At 37.0% G+C, this 21,795-nt stretch overlaps 1 protein-coding gene across 1 annotated transcript in view; it reads right to left on the bottom strand.

The window, feature by feature from the left end:
• Positions 1-13,919: 13,919 nt before the first annotated feature.
• Positions 13,920-21,795, bottom strand: part of exoc6b (exocyst complex component 6B) — a 113,756-nt gene continuing 105,880 nt past the window's right edge. Inside the window, exons 21-22 of the mRNA XM_016246614.1 lie at positions 19,678-19,790; positions 13,920-15,164 (exon numbers count right to left, since the gene is read on the bottom strand). Coding sequence (XP_016102100.1) covers positions 15,038-15,164; positions 19,678-19,790 — 240 coding nt within the window. The 3' untranslated portion in view covers positions 13,920-15,037. The remainder of the gene's footprint in view (positions 15,165-19,677; positions 19,791-21,795) is intronic.

Raw genomic sequence — 21,795 nt, forward strand, 5'->3', positions numbered from 1 at the left:
ATACATAAATCTGATGCCTAGTTAATCAGTTTTTTGATATCGCCATTTCCCCCGGGAAATGCACAGACTTACAGCTTAGAGAGTAAGCAAGTTCACATCTTGATGAACTCTTGTTTGATGTGAGAGAATTAGCAGTGACGCAAGGTCCTGAGGGGCCTGGAATTACCAGATTTATTCCAGAAGCCTATTAAAAGTGGATGGGTTGAAGGTGCTGGTTGATTCATGAAATGTTGCTATGGGGATTTGTAAACTACATACAATGCACACAGCTTCCAAATTCAAGTTACTGAAAAGTCATTTCAGAGGAAGAGCAAGTTACTACATTTTGATTAGAGTTTACAAAGAGAATCGATTTTTTATAGTTCGGCCAAAAGTGAAAATTTGCTAAAAGAAAAATGTCCTTACCCTCAGGCCATCCAAGATGTGGATGAGTTTGTTTCTTCATCGGAACAGATTGGGAAAATTGTATACATCACTTTCTCACCTGTGGATCCTCTGCAGTGAATGGGTGCCGTCAGAATGAGAGTTCAAACAGCTGATAAAAACATCACACAATCCACAATTAATTCACACGACTCCAGTCCATCAATTAACGTCTTGTGAAGTGAAATGCTAGTTGTTTGTAAGAAAAAAAATCATTATTAAGGCATTTTAACTATAAACCACTGATTTAGGACAAAATCTAGAATCCATAATAATGCTTCCTCCAGTGAGTTCAAACAGCTGATAAAAACATCACACAATCCACAATTAATTCACACGACTCCAGTCCATCAATTAACGTCTTGTGAAGTGAAATGCTAGTTGTTTGTAAGAAAAAAAAAATCATTATTAAGGCATTTTAACTATAAACCACTGATTTAGGACAAAATCTAGAATCCATAATAATGCTTCCTCCAGTGAAAAAAATCCATCACCTCTTGTCCTCTCTCATCAAAATCCACCAACATGTTTGTTTAGAACTGCTTTGAATTGTTTTCGCTTATAAATGGTACTCGATCTGTGCATACTTCTCTCCTGATTCAGACGAGGCAACATTTTACAGAATAAATCAATATTATGGACAAAGGACCCACATTTTAGCCAGAAGCAACTATTTGAAGTAAAAACATCTTTTTTGTTAAGTGATGGACTGGAGTCATGTGGATTACTTGTGGATTGTCGTGATGCTTTTAACATCTGTTAATCTGACGGCACCCATTCACTGCAGAGGATCCATCGGATCTACTATTTCTTTAAAGTTTGAAACTAAACTTATCACAGTTGAGGTGTGATATACCTACAGTATAAAGTAATTGCTTTTGATTTTTAGCTTGCAATTTAAACACCAGTCCAGCTACATGAATCTGATATGCAATGACCCTGAGACCTTGTGACACAGCATTATGCCCGTGTATATTGAATTATTACATAATTCAAAGTAGGCTTACATACAAGCATACACACCATTGCTGAGGTTGGATCAAAGCTTTTAAATAAGACAAACAACACTAACACCATTTCAAACCAAGGTCACAAGAAATGAAAGAGGGGAGAGATTGCATCAATAAACACATATGGTTTATAAGGGTCTCACACACACAAACCTGTAGTAACTATATATTCTATATTATACAACTTTCACTTCCTGTTGAGGACACTGAGGAGCATGTTCTGTGAGTGTAACATGACTCACCAGTGCTATTCAAACACAATGAATCCATTCTGAGTTGGCTCACAGTAATGAAGGAAATGACAGTGGAAATAAGGTAGTGACTAATCACCATTAGGGCCACACACACGATTAAAGGATTAATCAAACCCACAAGTTTTCAAATCATATACAAATAAAACCGTTAAAGGGAATGTTTCCACAGACACATATCCCAGAAATAATCATTAATGATCCACTTTTCCATAAAGTGATTAACGTTGCTCACGTATTTTCCCATGTAAACAAGACTTCAATTCCCAAGAAGAACAAGCTCTGATGAATCATTTGCTGTTCTTTCTTTTGAACAACTAGGCGCTGAGAGAAACCGAGCATTATCAGCTGTCACTGTGGCGCTCATAATTCCTTAAATTTAGTTATATATGACAGATACTAGATAGTAGGTAGATCGTTATCTGAAAATCATCAGCATATCCCAATTCACTTTGATTACACAGACCACAGCCGGAATATAAGGGTCATCGGGAGGTCTGATGGCTTTCAGCTGCTAATCTGGTTTGCATTACAGCTAGTGGACGCAGTTTAGCCACAACAGTTTACAGTACATTACCTGATATAGAGGCTGAATCATTGTGTTTTGCCTATAAAAATCAAGCCAGGTCATTTCCAGTGTTTCCAAAGCCCATTTTAAGACCTTGTAGTATGTATAAATGTAACCAAACATAATCAAACTGTCACCCTGGAACCAACAGAACATTAGCACTGGCTTAAAGAGACCAGGTGAGTCAAGAGTGTAAGAACACCAGCAAGTTTCCCTGGTGTTGTTACTCAATGAAATCGTGTTAATCCCGCTCTTTCCCTTCCATTAGTGAAAAGAGACACATGGCATCTCTCCTTTAATGGGATGGACATCATCAGAGGTCATCATCACTAACAAAGATGTACAATAAAGCACACTCTAGGCAATTGATAATGTCAGTCCAATTGTATAGTAAATAAATTAGCTTGGATTAAAAGGGTCATATGATGCAATTTCAAATTTTCCTTTCTCTATGGAGTGTTATAAGCTGTTCGTGCAAAGATAAGATCCCTAAAGTTGCAAAGACTAAAGTCTCAAACCCAAAGAGATATTCTTTACAAAAGTTAAGACTCATCCACGCCCTCCTAAAACGCCTCGTTCTAACACGCCCCCCCACATGTCTACGTCACTATCTGGGAAGATTTGCATAACGCCACCCAAATGTTCACGCAAAGAAAGAAGGCGTAACTTTGATTCTCGCTGTAGTATTGTTGTTGCCCTGATGATTCAAACGCGAGTTTTGAGCAGTGTAGAGTAGCGCTTGTTGTTTGTCGTTTCTCCGTTCACTAATGCAGACATGGTTTTATGTTTAAGTGGCGCGATACACAATGCATAAAAAGACAGTATAAGTCATTATAATCGGTAATTATGTCCCCACTGGATGCAACAAATGCCTCGTTTGTAATGGGTTTTATTGGTTTTGTCTCGTCGTGCCGGGACACGGCATCACAGTAAGGGACGTAACATTTCCGTCACATGCTTGAGGTATTCAGCCAAATCACAACGCACTGGATAGCTGGCCAATCAGTGAACACCTCGCTTTTCAGACCAAATGAGCTTTGTAAAAATCGACGCATTTCAGAAAGGCGGGGCATAGAGGAGCAACAATAATGTACAGTATGTGGAAAATAATGTGTTTTTTAACCTTAAACCACACAAACGCATTGCATTACACCAAATACACAACATACTGTTCTTTTTAGCAACGTCATATGACCCCTTTAAGGGTTTCAGTAATTAAACACTGTGGTTTCCATAAAAACCGGCTCAGAGACACAATAACTAAATTTCTGCCATTAATTCAGGCGGAGCCCCATGCGATTTTCAGCTATCTTAGCTATCTAGTTCTTCTCTGTATTTACTTGTGCTATTGATTTATAACAGGAATCATTATTTACTGTCCACTTGTGGCTATCAAACAGAAAGCACCAACAAAGAGCCTCTGACTAAAGGTTGGAATACACTACATGTATTTTGTCCAGATTTTTGCCCATATTTGCAGTCTGAGTCAGCGCTATATACAAAAAGTCAAAGCCAATCTGCAGATTTTAAGCAGTCAGAGCTGACAGATTTCAAGGAAAATCACAGTATATGATGGACACACACTACAGTGTTTTAGAATCAGACTATGATTTCATCTAGTCATATATGTTTGGTATTTTTAGCATTTTTTAAAACAGTTTGTTTTCATTTGTCATGTGTCTCTTAATAATAATTGTGCTTAGAAGGACTTGAAAGTGTGGTAGTTTGTGATCCTCACTTGTTTTGTGCATGATGCCTATTTTTTTCCTCTGTAAACATTTACAAAGTCGGCAAGTGTATGTTGACTAGTGTTTGGAGACCTGTTTATATTGTAAAGTTCATGTAGTGTATTCCAGCATTAATACATGACTCATCATATTAAAAGTAAAAAAATGGGAACAAATGAGCAAGATATTTCTGAGTGAGGCCCAGAAACAGCATTATAAATATAGCTCACCCGAAAATAAAAAATACTGTCATCGTTTACTCACCCTTGACATTCAAAACCCGTATGACTTTCTTTTGTCCGTGGAACAAAAAAGTTTTATTTATTTATGTGTTTACTTTTTGAAGAACGTCTTTGTCTCTATTTCAGAAATGTGGTCCATACAACTTGTGCTCTATATTTCAAACTTTAACATGCCATTAGAGTTGAATATCATCAGTAAATAACACCTTGGCCTTTGCACAACTTCATTGTATTGCTTTAGAAGACTTGTAATATGGTGCATTACATATATGACACTTTTAATAGCATTGTCAAAGAATTGTACATTTAAAGATCCTGCATGTATAGCTGTGTAGAGCCTGTCACAATTAATCAGTGAACTCGGTAAAGAGGTTAATGACTTATTTTGGTGTCCTGGTGTCCACTGAATAAACACAATTATGCACAAAAGCCAGATTTGAAGACACATGGACCCCAGAATTCTATGCAACATAACAGGAACAGCACATAAATGTAGAAACCCAAAACTCACTATAAAACCTACTGGAACATGCTTGTAACACAAATGCATCATCTCCAGTCACAAGCACAGTTCAAAAGGCCATGTGTGACCCACACTAACTCAAAACCAAGGTTGCCTCTAGGTCCATCTGGGGTCGATTCAACAAGAAGATGCAGAAAGTGTGTTTCACATTAACACTGTCAAGTTGTTTCCCATGTCCTCTTGTCACCCTGAGCCTGTTTTGGGGATATTGAATTACTTTGTTCTTTGCCTCCTTAAAGGAATATTTGAATGTAAATGTATCATCTGAGGCTAGTTTGTTTGGTAGTTTGCTTTGGGAGTACCTGGTTTACACAAACATATAAATCTTATGTAAATCTTAAGCATGGTGGTGGATCTGAAAGAGGCTCTACATGGAAATTGGGAAAATGTTTAAATATGTAAAATACTGTCAAACACAAAGATTCCAAAATAGGATGTGGGGTCAGGGTGAAACCGGTCCATACGTTTTTGCCCAATTTATTGTTTTTGTTTGTTTTGTCTCTTATCTGATATCAAATCTAAAAAAAAAAAAAACAGTGTATGGCATTATTTTCGGTTTAGGATACAGTGCGGCAGGAAGTCAGGTACACGTTACTCACTGTGCCAGCTTCTGGGAGTTTCCAGGCAGAAGCAGAAAACCCAGGAGTAGAGCTGCAATGATTCAGCAGGTGAACGAATGGAAAGACAAGGTCAAATGAGGTGGGAGAGACCTGAAAACAGGTGAGTGTGTCATAGGCATACATGAGAAAGAGAAATTTACTGTAAAAAACTGGCAGCTGAGTTTACCAGAAATTCACAGTAGCCTATTACAAGATGGCATAGTGGTGCCTGTTTTAAAACTTAAAACTGTATATTTAAGTGATATAATGATAACATTCCAAGCTACTTGGACTAAAAAAAAAATCAAATTTTTACCTTTAAATATATCGATTATCATCATAATAATACAGGGGGCACAATAGAAAATCAAATGATGGATCAGAGTTCATAAAACATGTCCATATATATACTGTAGACGTGCAGATTCATACACACAAGAACAAAGCAGCATCAGGGAAACAAGCACAATGCTAAAATTATGCATTAAATATGAACTAATTAAAAGAAAATGTAACGTAAAACATCCTAATGCGCATTACTGATGACAAAAATAAGAATAAACAAAACATACCATATACATAATGATACGTTATGCGTCACTTCTGGGAATGTTCTTTTACCTTTTTTTCTCTAATTATATGGTAATTCATAGTGTTCATTTGCAAAAACAGTATTTTAGTCATTTACAGTAGAATTCCATACAATGCAACATTACAATATTTACAATTTTTCATGTGCTAAGATAACAAAGTTAACCAATAATACCATCTTGCAGTGTTTTTTCTGGGAGAGTGATTATAATTATTATTTTTTAAGTAGAAAAACTACAAATAAATCAATTCCATTTAAAATTGAAAGAGAAAGAGAACTTATAAATAACAAAAAATGTTTCTCATGCTGGTTACAATAGTTACAGGTTCATTTTCATAAAGAAAATGAGTGAAAAATCAAATATCAACTGGGTAATTTGAGCAGAATAAACAGACCTAAAAGTTATTGAAAATCGTTTGACTATTGATTACCAGCAGCTGGCTATTTCAACAAGTAAAACGTTTATTTTGTAACAGACTAACACTAGAGAACAATCCACAATACCTGCTAAACTTGAAAACTTTACCTTGAGAACTTTATCTAAATTCTATAGTTTATAGTTTACCTATAAAAACCTCAGTAAAGTGTGAGACAATTTGTATTGGTATGTTTTCTAAAAGGGGAAACCCCTGCTCTGGATTGTTAAAAATATGTCTGTTCCTTCCTGGTAAATGAGAATTACACACTGATATTAACAAATTATTGACAACTTTATGTGGCAAAATCCAGAAATTCTGCGCATCTCCTCACTTTGGGAAAGCAAGAACATTTGTGACCTGCTACTCAACGACAGACATATATTCCTGTACCTCAACACAGATGGAGAAGAGAAGAAACAGATGAGGGACAAAGGATTATATTCTTGTGAATCCCCTTCAGTTTTGCTGTAAGAACGTGAGTTTAAGTCAAACGATATCTAAGACTGGAACAAATGACCTAAAATCCTTCTCAGGTTTTATGCTTATCAAATTAGTATTAGTAGTTTAGTATTATAGAAATTATTATTATAACTACTTATGTAATATGTCCAATTATAAAACAAAAAATAATAACTAATAGCTGAATAATGACACAAGTAAATATTTAATATTGTCAGAACACAACATGATTGAAACATGTTTCGTCATTGTTTGCTTCTCTTAATTTAGCCAGCATATGCTCTTGTTTTGTTCCCTGCCCTGCAAACATCTGTGAGTGAAACCGAAAGACCATAACTGAAGTGACTCTGAAGTGGGCAAACATATGGAGAGCACCATTCCACAGAAGAGTCAATGCCTCAGAAGACAAACAACACACACGCTCAGTGATTCAATATCTCACACTTATTTTTAGACGCACAACACTAAACCGAATGTCTCTCTGAAAATCAGAGAGAAATGTTGCTGCAATGATGTTCCAGGATCAACAAGGATGCTGGTCCAGAAACATGTCCTATTTGGGCAAATCGATTCAAACAGTGTTTACACCAACTGAGGTCATATTATGAACCAATGAGAACAATTCTGCTCTCGAAAGCAATCATCTGTATATCTCCCAGACCTTCTCCTGTAGCGCCAACCCTAATAACACACCTGAACCTGAGCTGATCAAGGTCTTCATACTCACTAGAAACTTCCAGCCAAGTGTGTTGGAGCTACAAGATGTTGGACCTCTAGAAGGAAACTTGAGATCCAACCATGATACAATGTTTTTGTAATAATTGTTTATTATGATTTAACTGAACAGTTTTCTATTTTAATACATTTTAAAATGTAATTTACTCCTGTGATGGCAAAAAGCTGAACATTCAGACATGTTTTATTATGATCAGTGTTGAAAACTATTTTTTAGGATTCTATGAAGAACATGTGAGTAATTTTGGTAAAAATAGCAGTTTAAAGAGGAAAAAATTAGCCCTTTTTTGACATACCCTTCAGCTTTGGCATGAAATCTCTGAATCGAAATTGTTGCTGAAACCCTAAATCGCAGTTTTTTTTCTTGAAGAGCAGAGGTTTTGATTTCAGGTCAAGCATCTAAAATAGAGATATCAGCATTTGGACAGTAACAGGACCCAAAAGAATCTGACAACCAAGGGAGTCCAAATCTAATCTAACCGAAATTCCTAGCAACTACATTCCAAAGCAGTCATTCAATCCAATTTTGTCTAAAAGAGGGAAGAATCAAAATGCCAGGTCCTTTGTCTCTAGCATCAGCTGTAATGGATAATGTGTGGTTTAGGTTTTCCAGTACATTTTTATTATAGTCAGAAACAGGTTCCTCATTTACCCCCTGCTTTATGTCCTAAAAGTCACTCATGTTGGAAAACAGCTGTTAAACGTGACAAGAGATGTTTTTGAAGGTAATGAGTGTTACTCAACAAAATGCAGAGGCGTGACATTGAAAAAATGAAAAGAGCAAGCATCTTGATGCCTGGAGTGCTGGCCATATGTGAAGATGCTGGAGAACAGAGCCTTCAAAGTAACTGTAGACTTTTGATTCTCAGAATCTTAAAACAAATTGGTTTGGTCAAAAAGTTGATGCTAAAGCAATTCAAAGTAGACAAGGTATTACTTATGGCCATATTGTAGATGACTGATGGAGATTTACCACACAAAGTGTGTTAACTCAGAGGAAAGCGTGGAGTGATTGAGCGGCTAGGTGGATGGAGATGGATGGCTCAATGAGAACCCCCACTACCCACTGGCTTTGTGGGGGCCAGTGCTATTAGCATGTCCATGTAACAATAAATCGCCAATCCCACACACACACAAATTCACGCACACCCTCGGTGCTTCACAGCAATGATAGATGGGCCCCTTCAGCCCTGTGTAGGAACAGGGGTGTGTGTCGCTGTCAGTGTTCAAATTAAACCCGAGCCCCACCCAGAATCCCTCCCAAACACCTTGACTGAAGGGGAGGACACACAGAGAGCGCACAGAGGAAGCCAGAATTTTGTTTCTGTAACCTTTGACTCCCAGAGCCCATCAATAACCTCCCAGCAGCACTGAGAGAGGGAGGGTGGGCTGCCATCCATCTTCATTGGAGGAGAGGAGAACGTGCGCTCGCTGTCTCTCCTCTCTTCCCCTATCACTCCATCTTCTCCCACACGCTCACTTCACTTTCACTCACAACCTTTTGTCTTGTCAGTTCTCTCTCCTTTAACGTTCAGGTTGTCTCCTGTGAATCTCGATGTTGATGTACAGGAAATCAGATATGCAAATTGGCCGAGTTGAGATTTTCACCTCAACTAAAATAAACCGAACCAAATAGAAATGACAGTGAAACCAATTTCTGCTTCTAAAATGTTTTTAGAACAACAGAGCACTGAAAACTATGAAAAATTTGGTTTATATTTATTTAGGTTGTTGAAAGAAGTCTTTTGTACTTACCAAGGCTGTATTTACTTGATCAAACAGTACAATTGTGAAATATTATTGCAATTTAAATTACAATATTCAAATAGAAAACCACTAATACAGTTTATTGTAATATACTCCTGTGATGACGATGCCAAACTTTCAGCAGCCATTATTCCAGACTGCATTCGAATATGGCGATTGAACATTTTTTATTATCATTTCTTATGAGTTAAAAACAGTTGTGCTGCTTATTATTTTGTGGAACCTATGATCATTTTTTTTCAGGATTCTTTCATGAAAAAAAAGTTCAAAAGGACAACTTTCTTTGAAATAGAAATTTTTGTAACATTGTAAAAGTCTTTGTTTGATTTAATTTAACACATCATTGCTTAATAAAAGTATTATAACATTTTGACAATATTTTTTATCATGTTTTTCTCGGGTCTTACACTAAAACCAGGGGAACAGGCAACAATAGGATTTGAAGTACATAAACCACTTACGTTTCCCTAATTAAAGTTAAGGTGCTTATTTGACACATTGCGGACTTATTACACATGATCAGTGTAATAATCAGTCTTATTTTTACACTGGGGTTCATCCATCTCAATGCAAAAATAAGTATGCTTATAACATCAAATACAGCTTTGATCAGTTTGCCAAGTGATTGTTGGTCACTGTCCTGGTACTGAACAGATAAACTGCGGCATAGAGAGAAAGAGACAGACTGAGATTAGTTCACGGATCACCATATTTCCATAATCAGTCAGATATGAAGCCGTGGCAGACACTATGCAAACATCAAGCCACTGTTCTTCCCTCTTCTGCGTTTTCATTTGACCAATTTGCAAACACACTCACAGATTTTAACAATAACTTATATAAAGGCATATAAACATGCAGGGTTTTTTTTTACTCTCTTCCGTAAGAGACAAAGATCAATGGGTGACATGCTATCAGCCCTCGCTGTCGCTGGCAAACTGCTTTTATCTGTTTCATTTCTTTTTTTTCTTCCTTTTCTGTTCTGGGCAAATGTTTATTCTACGCTCCCCTGCACGCTATGTTGTCTCTCTGGATATTGAGACAGTAGTGAGACGGCAGTGACCTCACCTGACCTCTGCTGTTCCGGACACACAAAACAAGGCCAATTTTACTAGATACATTCAATGACTTTCCTAATGGAGGAGTTAGTAAAACAAATATTTCTAAAGTGAATTCATTATCAGATATCAAAAATACTGAATTACAATGCACCTCCATTCATCTTGGGTTGTTTTAACATTTTGACCATATTCTAAGGCAATACTGATCTAAACACAAGGTCTGCCTCAAGAAATGTTTGTACACCTAACAGACACAAGCATATACAGTATAATATTCCCATACGTTGCTAATAGAAAAGATCTACTGGATCTCTTAATATGTTCTGATAAAAAAAAAGTTGGAGTAATTTACTGAAATTGCTCTCTAATTATGTGCAACAGATTTACTCAATGGGATTTTTCTACTTTACAAAAAATAAGCCAAAAAAAAAACCTGGATGTTTCTCTCAGCATCTGAATATAGTTATATAGTGCTAACAACTTGGAATTATGCAGTTGCATGATTAAATACACATGTAGTTCATTAGTATTTCCCAGTACTTACATAAACATTTTAAATTTGATATAAAAATTAGTCATAATAATTTGCAAATTATTCCTTAATTATTCCCTAAATGTGCATGCAGAAGAGCATGATCTGCAATGAAGACATTTTCTCTAAATAATACATTATTTATCGGTTTCATCCTGATGTGTTTTTGTAGCACAACCCGGGCGATCGCAACATCTGTTGAAGCAAGAGATACAACATCTGTTTCTGGCAGATCATCCGTCTTCTTCTTTGTAATGGCCCATTTGAGGACACAGGACAATCTTTTTGTTCTGCTAAAAACAACATGCAAATGTGAAGCCTGATCTTGATCCCATCTTCTCTGTCATCTCTTTCCTTCTCTCTAACACACGCACAAAACTCAAATCTTTAACCAAACATTGCTGTTGGGGTATATGTAACAATGTAAAAGTCTTTACTGTGATGGTTAATGTGTCCCTGTTGAAAAAACTGTCCCCTCAACTTTTTTGAATGGAGGTATATGTACCGTATTTTTGTACCATGTGTGTGGTATTTTAGGTCAGGCTTAAAATGTGATGTGATAGGAGGTCCCCGCTCCTTTTCTCTATCCTTTGAGCAGTCCTTAGCTTGAAAAGGGTTAAATAACAGAATCAATCAATGAATGGATGTGAAGTCACCGTTATCCGTGAACGACCAGCATGAAATTACAGCCAATTGAAGGGTTATAGAAAACTTTCCAAGAGGACTGCATCACCAAATTCCCTCACCATGGGTTATATGACAAAAGTATAAATCATTCAAGCAAGTCCTTTATCTTGGACCGTAAGAAGAAACAATTCATCTTCAGTTTTACATTTGGCTCAACAGGGCCGTAACTGCCAGAACTTCCGAACTCCGCCATCGGTCCCGGGGCGCTGAGATGGGCAGTAGGAGGCAGGATTCATCATCCGGTTATAAGCTGGCACTGCTCGGTTCCTGAACCCCAACAAAAAGCCTGTCGCGCTCAAGTGAGCCCCAAAAGATTTGTTTTGCCCGACTCGCTCAAAACATGTGGGGGATCACCAGACCCGGAGGGCCACGGTGTCTCGTCTGAGAGGATGAAGGAAAATGTGTTTGTGGTGTGGTCACAGTTCAGTAACGTTCTCCACACACAGACATAAATGGTGGTGGCAGGGGGCATCTCTCACTGCATGATGGGACAGTGATCGCACAAAATTGGATAAGGCAGGTTTTGTGCCACAATGAAAAGGCGGAAGATGGAGTAAGATAGAGTGGGAGGAAGGGAAAGAGGAAAGAGTTGTGTACATCAAGCAGTTCTAGGTCATCTGAGGTCTCATCAAAAAGTCATGGACCACCATAATGCTCCACTGCACTGCTTTCATATCAACATTTTGAGGCTATCAGAGCCACTGACCTGTGGTTAGTGCACATCTGGACAAGTGTTATTAACAACTTAACCTTTTAAAAAAAATGTTAATTGAAATTAAATATTAAATTAAATGCTACCTTGGCGAAAAAACTGGAATAAAATAAGTTTAATAAAATCACTAAAATTGAAACAGGCGTCAATTAAAGCTTAACAGAAATAAAATTGTTACAAAATAATGTTAAAATCACATAGAAATACTAAAAATTATAATAAAATAAAAAAAACTATTTTAAAACATGAATACTATAATGGCATACAAATAATAAAAAAAACTCTCATGACCCTGTTCCCAAACTGAAAGTAAAATGCCATTAAAATTACAATTCAGATGCAAAATAAAAATACACATTCTTGATTTAATGCTACCTTGGCGAAAAAACTGGAATAAAATAAGTTTAATAAAATCACTAAAATTGAAACAGGCGTCAATTAAAGCTTAACAGAAATAAAATTGTTACAAAATAATGTTAAAATCACATAGAAATACTAAAAATTATAATAAAATTTTAAAAAACTATTTTAAAACATGAATACTATAATGGCATACAAATAATAAAAAAAACTCTCATGACCCTGTTCCCAAACTGAAAGTAAAATGCCATTAAAATTACAATTCAGATGCAAAATAAAAATACACATTCTTGATTCATTACTTATTTGTTGGCATTTGCTGAATTTATTAGTATTGTAATATTCATTAGTGGTTTAATATAACAATCTGTACAGCGCATCTCTCTGGAGTCAGTACTGTTCTCTACAATCAGAGCTGTCTGCTAAGGCTGAATGTTCTCATGCACGCTCGCGTTCACCCACCAGCACATGTCCATTCCCTGGCCATACGTCCAAGACCAGGTGCTGTGCGGGGGGGGAATGCCAATCAATGAATTCAAGGCACAGACAGAAAGAGCTGAATCCAGAAGACAGCTCAAAATTATTTTTCATGGCGCTCGTTCTGTCCCTAAAAATGAAGAATTCCATTTATCATTTAATGGTTTTGCATCCATTGTAAGGGACAGGCTTCAAACACACATCTTTTGTGTCAGTAAAATTGGAAATGAAAGAAAAAGCAAACTCCCTTTAAACACAACAATCTCTGCTAGCTAAAACTCTCAGGTCAATTTGAATAGAAAAACGTAATATTGCACCCTCATTCCAATCAGAGTAAATATCAAAGTTATGGGAAGACGACACTGTTTAAATACTAAAAGCAATTTATATTAGGTTTTAATGTACAGCGGTGTAAATAAACTCACACGACTGCACAAACAGAAAGAGCTGAATCCAGAAAACAGCTCGAAATAATTTGACGTGGCGCTCATTCTGTCCCTAAAAATGAAGAATTCCCTTTATACTTTAATGGTTTTGCATCCATTGTAAGGGACAGGCTTCAAACACACATCTTTTGTGTCAGTAAAATTGGAAATGAAAGAAAAAGCAAACTCCCTTTAAACACAACAATCTCTGCTAGCTAAAACTCTCAGGTCAATTTGAATAGAAAAACGTAATATTGCACCCTCATTCCAATCAGAGTAAATATCAAAGTTATGGGAAGACGACACTGTTTAAATACTGCTGTCAGCAGTATAAAGTGTCAGCATATAAATGTGCTGACATTAGCCTGCTCTAGTATGTTCCCCTACCTTACACATCTTCAGTCAGTTTTGGCATTGAATGCTGGCTGATATATTTGCAATTAATGAATACAAGAGACAAAAGCCTCTATTCTGCATATTTGAAGTCTAGTCAAATAACACCAAACCTTAATCTTAACCTGGTCATTTTCAAGACAATAGTAAACTAATCCTCTCCAAAACTGCCACACAGCTGTTGTTCTTTAAGGTATTAAGCTATAATCTATGTCTTTGCTGTAACAGACTAAAGCTGAAGTATGTCTAGTATACAATTACTACACTTGAAAGATTTAACAAGGGCACTAACTAGATTCCCTGTATTGAGAACTTCCCTCATTATAATCAGCACTCAAATGAACCCTAGACCCATCTGTGAGAATATTCATTTACATTCTCACACATATTAAAATGATAGTTCATCCAAAATGATAATTCTGTCATCATTTATCCACATATTCTCCAAACCTGTATGACTTTTTCTAATAGTTTTGGCTATCACTGACTTCCAATACAATAATTACACTTACAATAATATTATCTTTTGTGTTCCACAGAAGATAGAAAGGTTTGGAAAGAAGGGAGGGTGAGTAAATGATCAATTTAGGGCAACTATCCCTTTAAATTTGATCTGTTACACATTATGACAGCAATATTCAAGTCTAGTTCGTGTTCCAATTTCCTTTAACTTTGCAGCAACTGAAGTAATGTCCAAAAAACAGTGTAACTATAGTTGTCAAATTAAAAAATTAGATAATACTTTAGAACTACTGTAAAGGCAATTCAAATTGCGTGACAGGAGAACAGTGCTTTTGTAAGACGCTCAATACAAGACAATAAAAGGCAACCAAAACCTGTTTTAAAGAGCAAAATGTGATTTGGTATCCTTGATGTGTTCAGGTAGTCACATAGGAAGACACAGGCACGGGATGGTTTAGCAGGTGCACCTTTCAGAGAGGTGCGTTTATATGTGCATGTTAGTGCAAGTGTCTGTGTGGGAATAGTCCAACTAATGGAGGTGTGCAAGCGCAGTCCACACAGTCTGGTGGCAACTCATCAGGACGTGGGGCTGTGTGCTGATGTGATGGCTTTCTCAGGCCTGGTTGGTGGCGATGAGACTTCTCAGCTGTTTGACAACGGTGTCTATGAGCTTCTGCTTGTCCCGTTCGTTTTTACGGAACGGAGCGAACATGTTGTTCTTGCGGCTGGTGTCCTTCATCCTGCACACAATGAATGAAGCATAAGAGATCATTAGATTGCAAAAATAGGAAAAAATGGATTGGTTTCTTCCACTTGGACACTCTTGTATCTTCAGAATTAAATGCTCGTAACAGTAAATCAGAACAGAGAGACCAAGCAGAGAAAGCCTAACCAATCCAAGTTCGTCATTCATATGACCTGAGATGAATATGAAACAAGAGGGCCACTTAACCTAACATCATGTCGGTCACAGGGTGCTGCACCACTAAGGAGCTCGAGGAAGAGCACAGAGTTTCACTGTGTGGTTAAGAAAGGCGCTCCATATGGTGTTCCATGCAGGAGTCTTGGAGCAGTCCTGCATGGAGATTCTAATGAGCCTGCTCACTTTCCTGCCACTTGTGCCAAACGCTTCTTCTCAGTAGCCTGGAGATCACTGAGCCAATGCCTGCACATTCCTCTCATTTGCAACCAGACAAATCCTGGCCAAGCTCTCGGAGTTTGACAAAATACTGAAGTGACCCATCATCATTAAGGAAAGAAAAAAAAACACATTCTATTCTGCATAGTCTGTAGTCCTCAGTCTGAAAATTGCAAGGGGGCAAATTATGGAAAATAATATTTTCCTTGCTCATTTCAAACTGAAAACTGTTAAGTTTAACTTTTAAGCTAATCGTCAACAAAAACACTTTCAATTCAAAAGTATGGGGTCGTTAAGGTTTTTTTTTTTAACGATTCTGAAAGAAGTGTCTTATAATCACCAAGGCTGCATTTATTTGATCACAGTAAAATGGTAATATTGCAAAATATTATTACTTGTCTTAACACATTTTAAAGTGTAATTTATTTGTGGTGGCAAAACTGAATTTTCTGCAGCCATTACTCCAGTCTTCAGTGTTCCGAAATCTATATAATATACTGATTTAGTGCTCGAAAAACATTCCTTATTATTAATGTTGAAAACAGTCATGCTGCTTAATATTTTTGTGGAGTCCAGGATACTTTTTTCAGAATTCTTACATGAATAGAAATTTGAAGAGAACAGAACTTATATATAAATCTTCTGTAAAATAAATCTCTTAAATCTTATTTAACATTGTCTTACTGTCACTTTTGATCAAATTAATGTGACCTTCCTGAATACAAGTATTAATTTCCTTTCAAAAAAACTTTCTGATCCTAAAATTTTGAAAAGCAGTATTCATAATGTATATCATTTTTAAAAGTCCAGTAGCAAAAGAAAAAGGCCTGTTTAGGGTCAGACAGTATGGTAGAACGGGCCAAACCTTTTAATTAACATTCACAAACTTCAAGGAAACCATAAAATACAACAAAGTCTAGAATAAGGTCCTTATAAATACAGAATTCAAGTTACAAATATTGTTGAAGAGAGAGTCGATCTGCTACTGAAGCAATTTCATTATCACCACAGGACCAAATCCACTCACTCTACTTCTGTCAACTCATCCTGTGAGTCTTGTTCGCTAAAAGTATTAGGCAAGATAGCCATCGCCACGGATGCATGACTATATTGCCATAGTGAAATGCATCACTGCTTTATTACAGAGAGCCGTCTGTGATTACCATGTGATAAGAACCACCACCGCCTAGTGCGGAATTCTTGCTTTGTTGAGCAGGAGAGTTTGCAACTCGCTTCTGGAGTTCAACAAACAAGAGTGGAGATTGAGGAAGACGAAGTTTTAGAGAAGGGACGCTCAACTGGTTCTGCTTCAGGCAAGGATTTTACATTGGAGATTAGCTACCGACCCGACACAAGCAAAATTGTTCACTGTAAACTAAAATGATTAACACGGCACAGACCTGTCTTTATAGTTTGAATTTAAAATGTTTCTTGAATTTTGATGGTTTAATGCTCTTGGTTGGCGATAATTCACTGCACAAAAACATACTGTGGTCGGCACAAACCATGTTTATTCTCACTGTAAGTGAACCCTTATTTTCTTCTACCTTGTGTAGATGAGTACACTGGCCTAATGTGGATAGATGCTCTGGGGAACTAGGAGTGCCACTTAAAAATAAAAAAGCAAGCATTATCAGTGTACTAATCTAATGCATTCACTTTTGAAATTGACAAATAAATTGACACTCACAAGTCATTCATTTTCATGTTAACAATAATAAAATAGTAAAAATAAAATGGATCAATCATCTTAAATGCAACAATTAAACTGCATTTATTAAGCATTTACAAAACCATATTCTGTGTCCCTCACGTCCAAGTTAAAGTGCATTTTTACATCCCTGGCAACATGTACATATACAACTGAAAATGCTTGACTGACATAAGTTTGGTGCATTTCTATACTATATTTTTCTTATTCTACATTTTTCTTGTTCTTAATGTTAGAAAATTGTACATTCAACAAGTACCAGTGAAATATTGGATATCCCTGCAATGAGGTATGACACACAACCACATCACTGCTGGTCCACTTCTTCAGTTGGGATGCTTACTCCACTTAGAAACAATCAAGATTTTACTGGATTGAGTTTCTTAAAACAAATTAACATTACATTTAATCTTCATTTCCCCCTCTAAGCAACTAAAAAGCCTTGTCTTTTCAAGTACACTCCAATAAAGGAAAGCTTTTCTCCTCAACGAGCCAGTTGTGCTCTGATTCCAGATACACACACACGCGCACGCACACTGTATTCATGTTCAGTGGTGTGCTAACCCTCGCCAGGCTAAATAATACAGATCACTTTCACCGAGACAGAGGGGCAAGAAGGTAAGGCTGAGGTAAGTGCAGCACAAATGGGATCAGGCGAGTGTGTGTGGTTGTGTAATGCCAATCCACTGCTGCTTTATATCACAGATACAAGAGGACAGCCAAAAGAGGGAAGGAAGGAGGGAAAGAAAAAGTGAGTGACAGAGGAAAGCTGAAGTGATCGAGGTCACGAGTCTAGCAAATACACACATAAACAACATTGAGGAATGCATGCATCCTGCAAACACAAGGCGTTTTAATGACAGCATGCAAAACACTGACATTAACACTCACGCTTGTATATAATGTACAGTAAAAGTCATAATGTCATCCAAACCTTAACAAACATAACATACACTGAACATGCGAGTGAAAATTAAAAAAAAAAATTTGTTAAGAAAGTTCCAGGTATTATTTCACTCCAAAATACAGAAAAACAGAGATGTAAATAATATTATATTATTATTTTTGTGTGTGTTTTTATGTATTGTGTGTTTATACATACATACATACACAAACATAATGATTGATAAATAAGTTATCATTAATATATGCTGGGCAAAGATTTTTTTAATTGAATTTTTGAAAAAATGATTTTTTTTAAATGTAAAGTACATTATTAAAGTACATTGCAATTGTAAGTATCAGTATTGTTATATTATCATCATGGTAGCATTATTGTACTTAATTCTGTAGTATACAGTAAATATGGCTTCAATATTTTACATTATATTTAAAAACTAGATCACTGCATCTGGATAGAAAGTTTTTCATTACTGTATTACAAAAGTGAGATTTTTTTTAGTTATAATAATGGAAATCTAGGTATAAATTATGCTTTACGGTCATGAAAATAATGTCACAATACTAAAATCTTAAAAAGGGTTCATTTTCTACTAGGGCTGTCAAATCGATTATTCGCGATTGATTGAAACCAAAATAAAAGTTTGTGTACATAATATGTGTGTACTGTATATATTTATTAGGGCTGTCAGTTTAACGTGTTAATTAATTAGTTATGAAAAAAAAATTTACGCCGTTAGCGCACTGGCCCTGCCCCCAGACCTGTACGTCATCTTACATTTAGTACAGTTGACTGTTGACAAATGTGATGCAGGACAACAACTCCATAAATGCAGTTATGCCCTAAAATTCAAGATATTGGTGCAAAAAATGCCCCTGTATGTGTTTTTTTCTCATATTTATATCAAATGATAAGCGATACCAGCAGCGAGAGCAATATCAGACGAGTGCTGTTTATGTTCGAATACCACGAGTTTAAATGTGATTTTATACAACAGTTCTGTAAATAAAAAGTTGATATTGCATTATATTTTAAATACAATATTATGTTTTTTTTTTAACACAATATTATGCACAATTTTATATATGTATATATATATATATATATATATATTTTTTTTTTATATATATATATACATGTAGTATGTATGTGCATTTATATACACATAAATATATACAGTACACACACATACTTTATGTAAACACAAACTTTTATCTTGGAAGCGATTAATCAATTTGACAGCCCTATTTTTGACACGTATTGTTTTTTTATTCTTTTTCAGGGTGAAATACTACCTGGACATTTAATGAAAATCACCCATGTAAAGGGCACTTTCATCACAAACACCAAATGCAGAGTACTTACGACCGAGAAATCCTGCTCATGAGTAACATAATATGAGAGATGAGAGAAAAAATGGTTTGCCTCTGATCTGATGTCTTAACATAAGTGCATGTGGTTTGATGAGTGAGGAGAAGAGCGAGAGACCAGTGTGAGACTCACTTCTCTAGGAGGGCCAGAGCCGTGTGAGGATTGACTCGCAGGTACTTGCAGGTGGGTCGGCCGTAGTCAGCCAGATACGTGGACCAGTCCCACTGAGTGAAGAGATCCAGTAACTAAACACAGGACGGTGGCGATGCAGGGAAGAAAAGACAAAGAGAGATCATTAAAGTTCATTAAACACCATCGCTGGACCTTGTTAGATCAGGCCAGTTCACTTCTCCCAATGTTACATAAGTGAGCAGGGCCTCTTAAATTAGATTATAGAGGAGATGCAGGGGAAAGCAACATGACAAAGCAGGGGATTAGAGGAGAACGGAGGGAGGTTAAAGAGAGAACAGCCATTTACACTCTTTCACCCTGAATGCAGGGCTCTTTCTGACCCGGACCTGACCCGATAATGGGCCGGTAATGACCCGTGATTGACCCGGCCAGCTACTGACCTTGCTGGAGCCTGGCCAAAAATGCACCCCTCAGCACTGGCTCAATAAACAACAGAGCACATTCCTTCCTCCCAAACAAACCCACTCGCACAAACACACACATTTAGATGCAGATTCAGTGCTGGGAATGCAAACAAACACAATCAAACATGTCATCAAACTTGCAAAAAAGAAAAAAGCCAAATGACTATACAACAATCTCTGTATTCAATCGCAAAGATGCACAAAGGACGAAGAAAAAACGTGTGTATGAGGACATGGCTGTTAGTATGTTAAATTCATTATTTTAATTGAGCTACAGCAGGTTTTTGTGTAGTAAAGCTACAGTCTTCAGCTGTCTTTCCAAGTATATAGTGAAAATTTGTAGGATTAAATATACGTCACATATTGTCTTTGTCTTTCAGCATAAACACACAAGGCTGAGGACAATCAAAGTTTGATTAAAGTTTATATTTCCAAGATGAAGCCAAGCTAAATTGCATTATCTAAGTCTGTTAAGCAAAATATCAGCAACATTCCGTGGGTTGCTAAACTGCAAAATTAGCAAAATCTTGCGGGCAAAAAAGGTCAGTTTTCAATAGTGTATCAATGAATGAAGTCACTTTCAAACCAATGAGCTTTGTAGGATCTGTATGGGAAAATCTTTTGCTCTCAAGTGAAATTCCTGATCGTATTCCTGATGAAATGACTGGATTTCGCCTCACCTACAAAAACAACAGCAAATTTGACCGAATGATAATAAATGTAAAGTCACCTTTAGTCTGACTTCACAAAAAGAAAAAAAAAACTTGTACAATATCAGACTAAAGCAATTATTAAGTCCATCTGAAATCAAACTTGACAAACAACAAATTTAACCACCTGCTTTTCAAACCATGTGCACACACCCTGTGCGATGGCAGATAAGCACCTGCATAAGATAAGTGCTTTTTGGATTTGCATTCATATCTTGTTTGTTCCTTTCTTCTCTCTTCTTCCCGCTGGCATGGTCTGCACAGACCCACCAAGGGAGCAAGGCTGAGAAGCGAGAGAGAGAGTGTGAGAGAGAGAAAGAAGCCAGGTTTTGCCGCTGTCATTTGTAATCTGAATGCACTTGCATTCCACATAGTGCAAGCTAGTGTGTCAAACTCGTCCATGACCTGGGTTTCACCTTTCCGCTCTGCCTCTCTGCCCCGCCTTCACCTCCCAATGAACTTCCACTCGGTCTCTCTCTTTGACCTCAGCGTGACCCCTGACAGTGTTATCGGCCCCTCTCTGAACAAACAGAGGCCCATGCTGGAGAGGAGCTGGGGCAAGGGGGCGGGTGGGCGCTGGATTATCACTTCCTCTCATTCTTCTAAAAGAAAGAATGATGGAGAGAAAGGGAGGGAAGAAAGAAAACATGACGTTGCACATTGATGTGCTACTCTCAGTTCCCTCTCAGCTTCAGCGTCACCCCTCGTCCACACTATCTCTCCCCTCTCTGGGCCGTTTGGATGAGGGCTTATAACAGTTATTCCGACCGTCGTACTTGTTTGTTTGGAACGCAGCAGGAATAGCTATTCTCGTTAATAGCTTGGGGGTGTTGGGAATTGACTGCCGTGTTATTCTTTTTTCCCATTAGACTTGTTGCTCTTTCTGGCAGCGTCCTGGAAAAACAAGGTTTGATTTGCCACTTTACTGTTGCAATAAATCTAAA

This window comes from Sinocyclocheilus grahami, unplaced genomic scaffold (assembly GCF_001515645.1).
Source record: "Sinocyclocheilus grahami isolate Dianchi unplaced genomic scaffold, SAMN03320097.WGS_v1.1 scaffold24.1, whole genome shotgun sequence".
In the NCBI taxonomy this organism is placed as follows: Eukaryota; Metazoa; Chordata; class Actinopteri; order Cypriniformes; family Cyprinidae; genus Sinocyclocheilus; species Sinocyclocheilus grahami.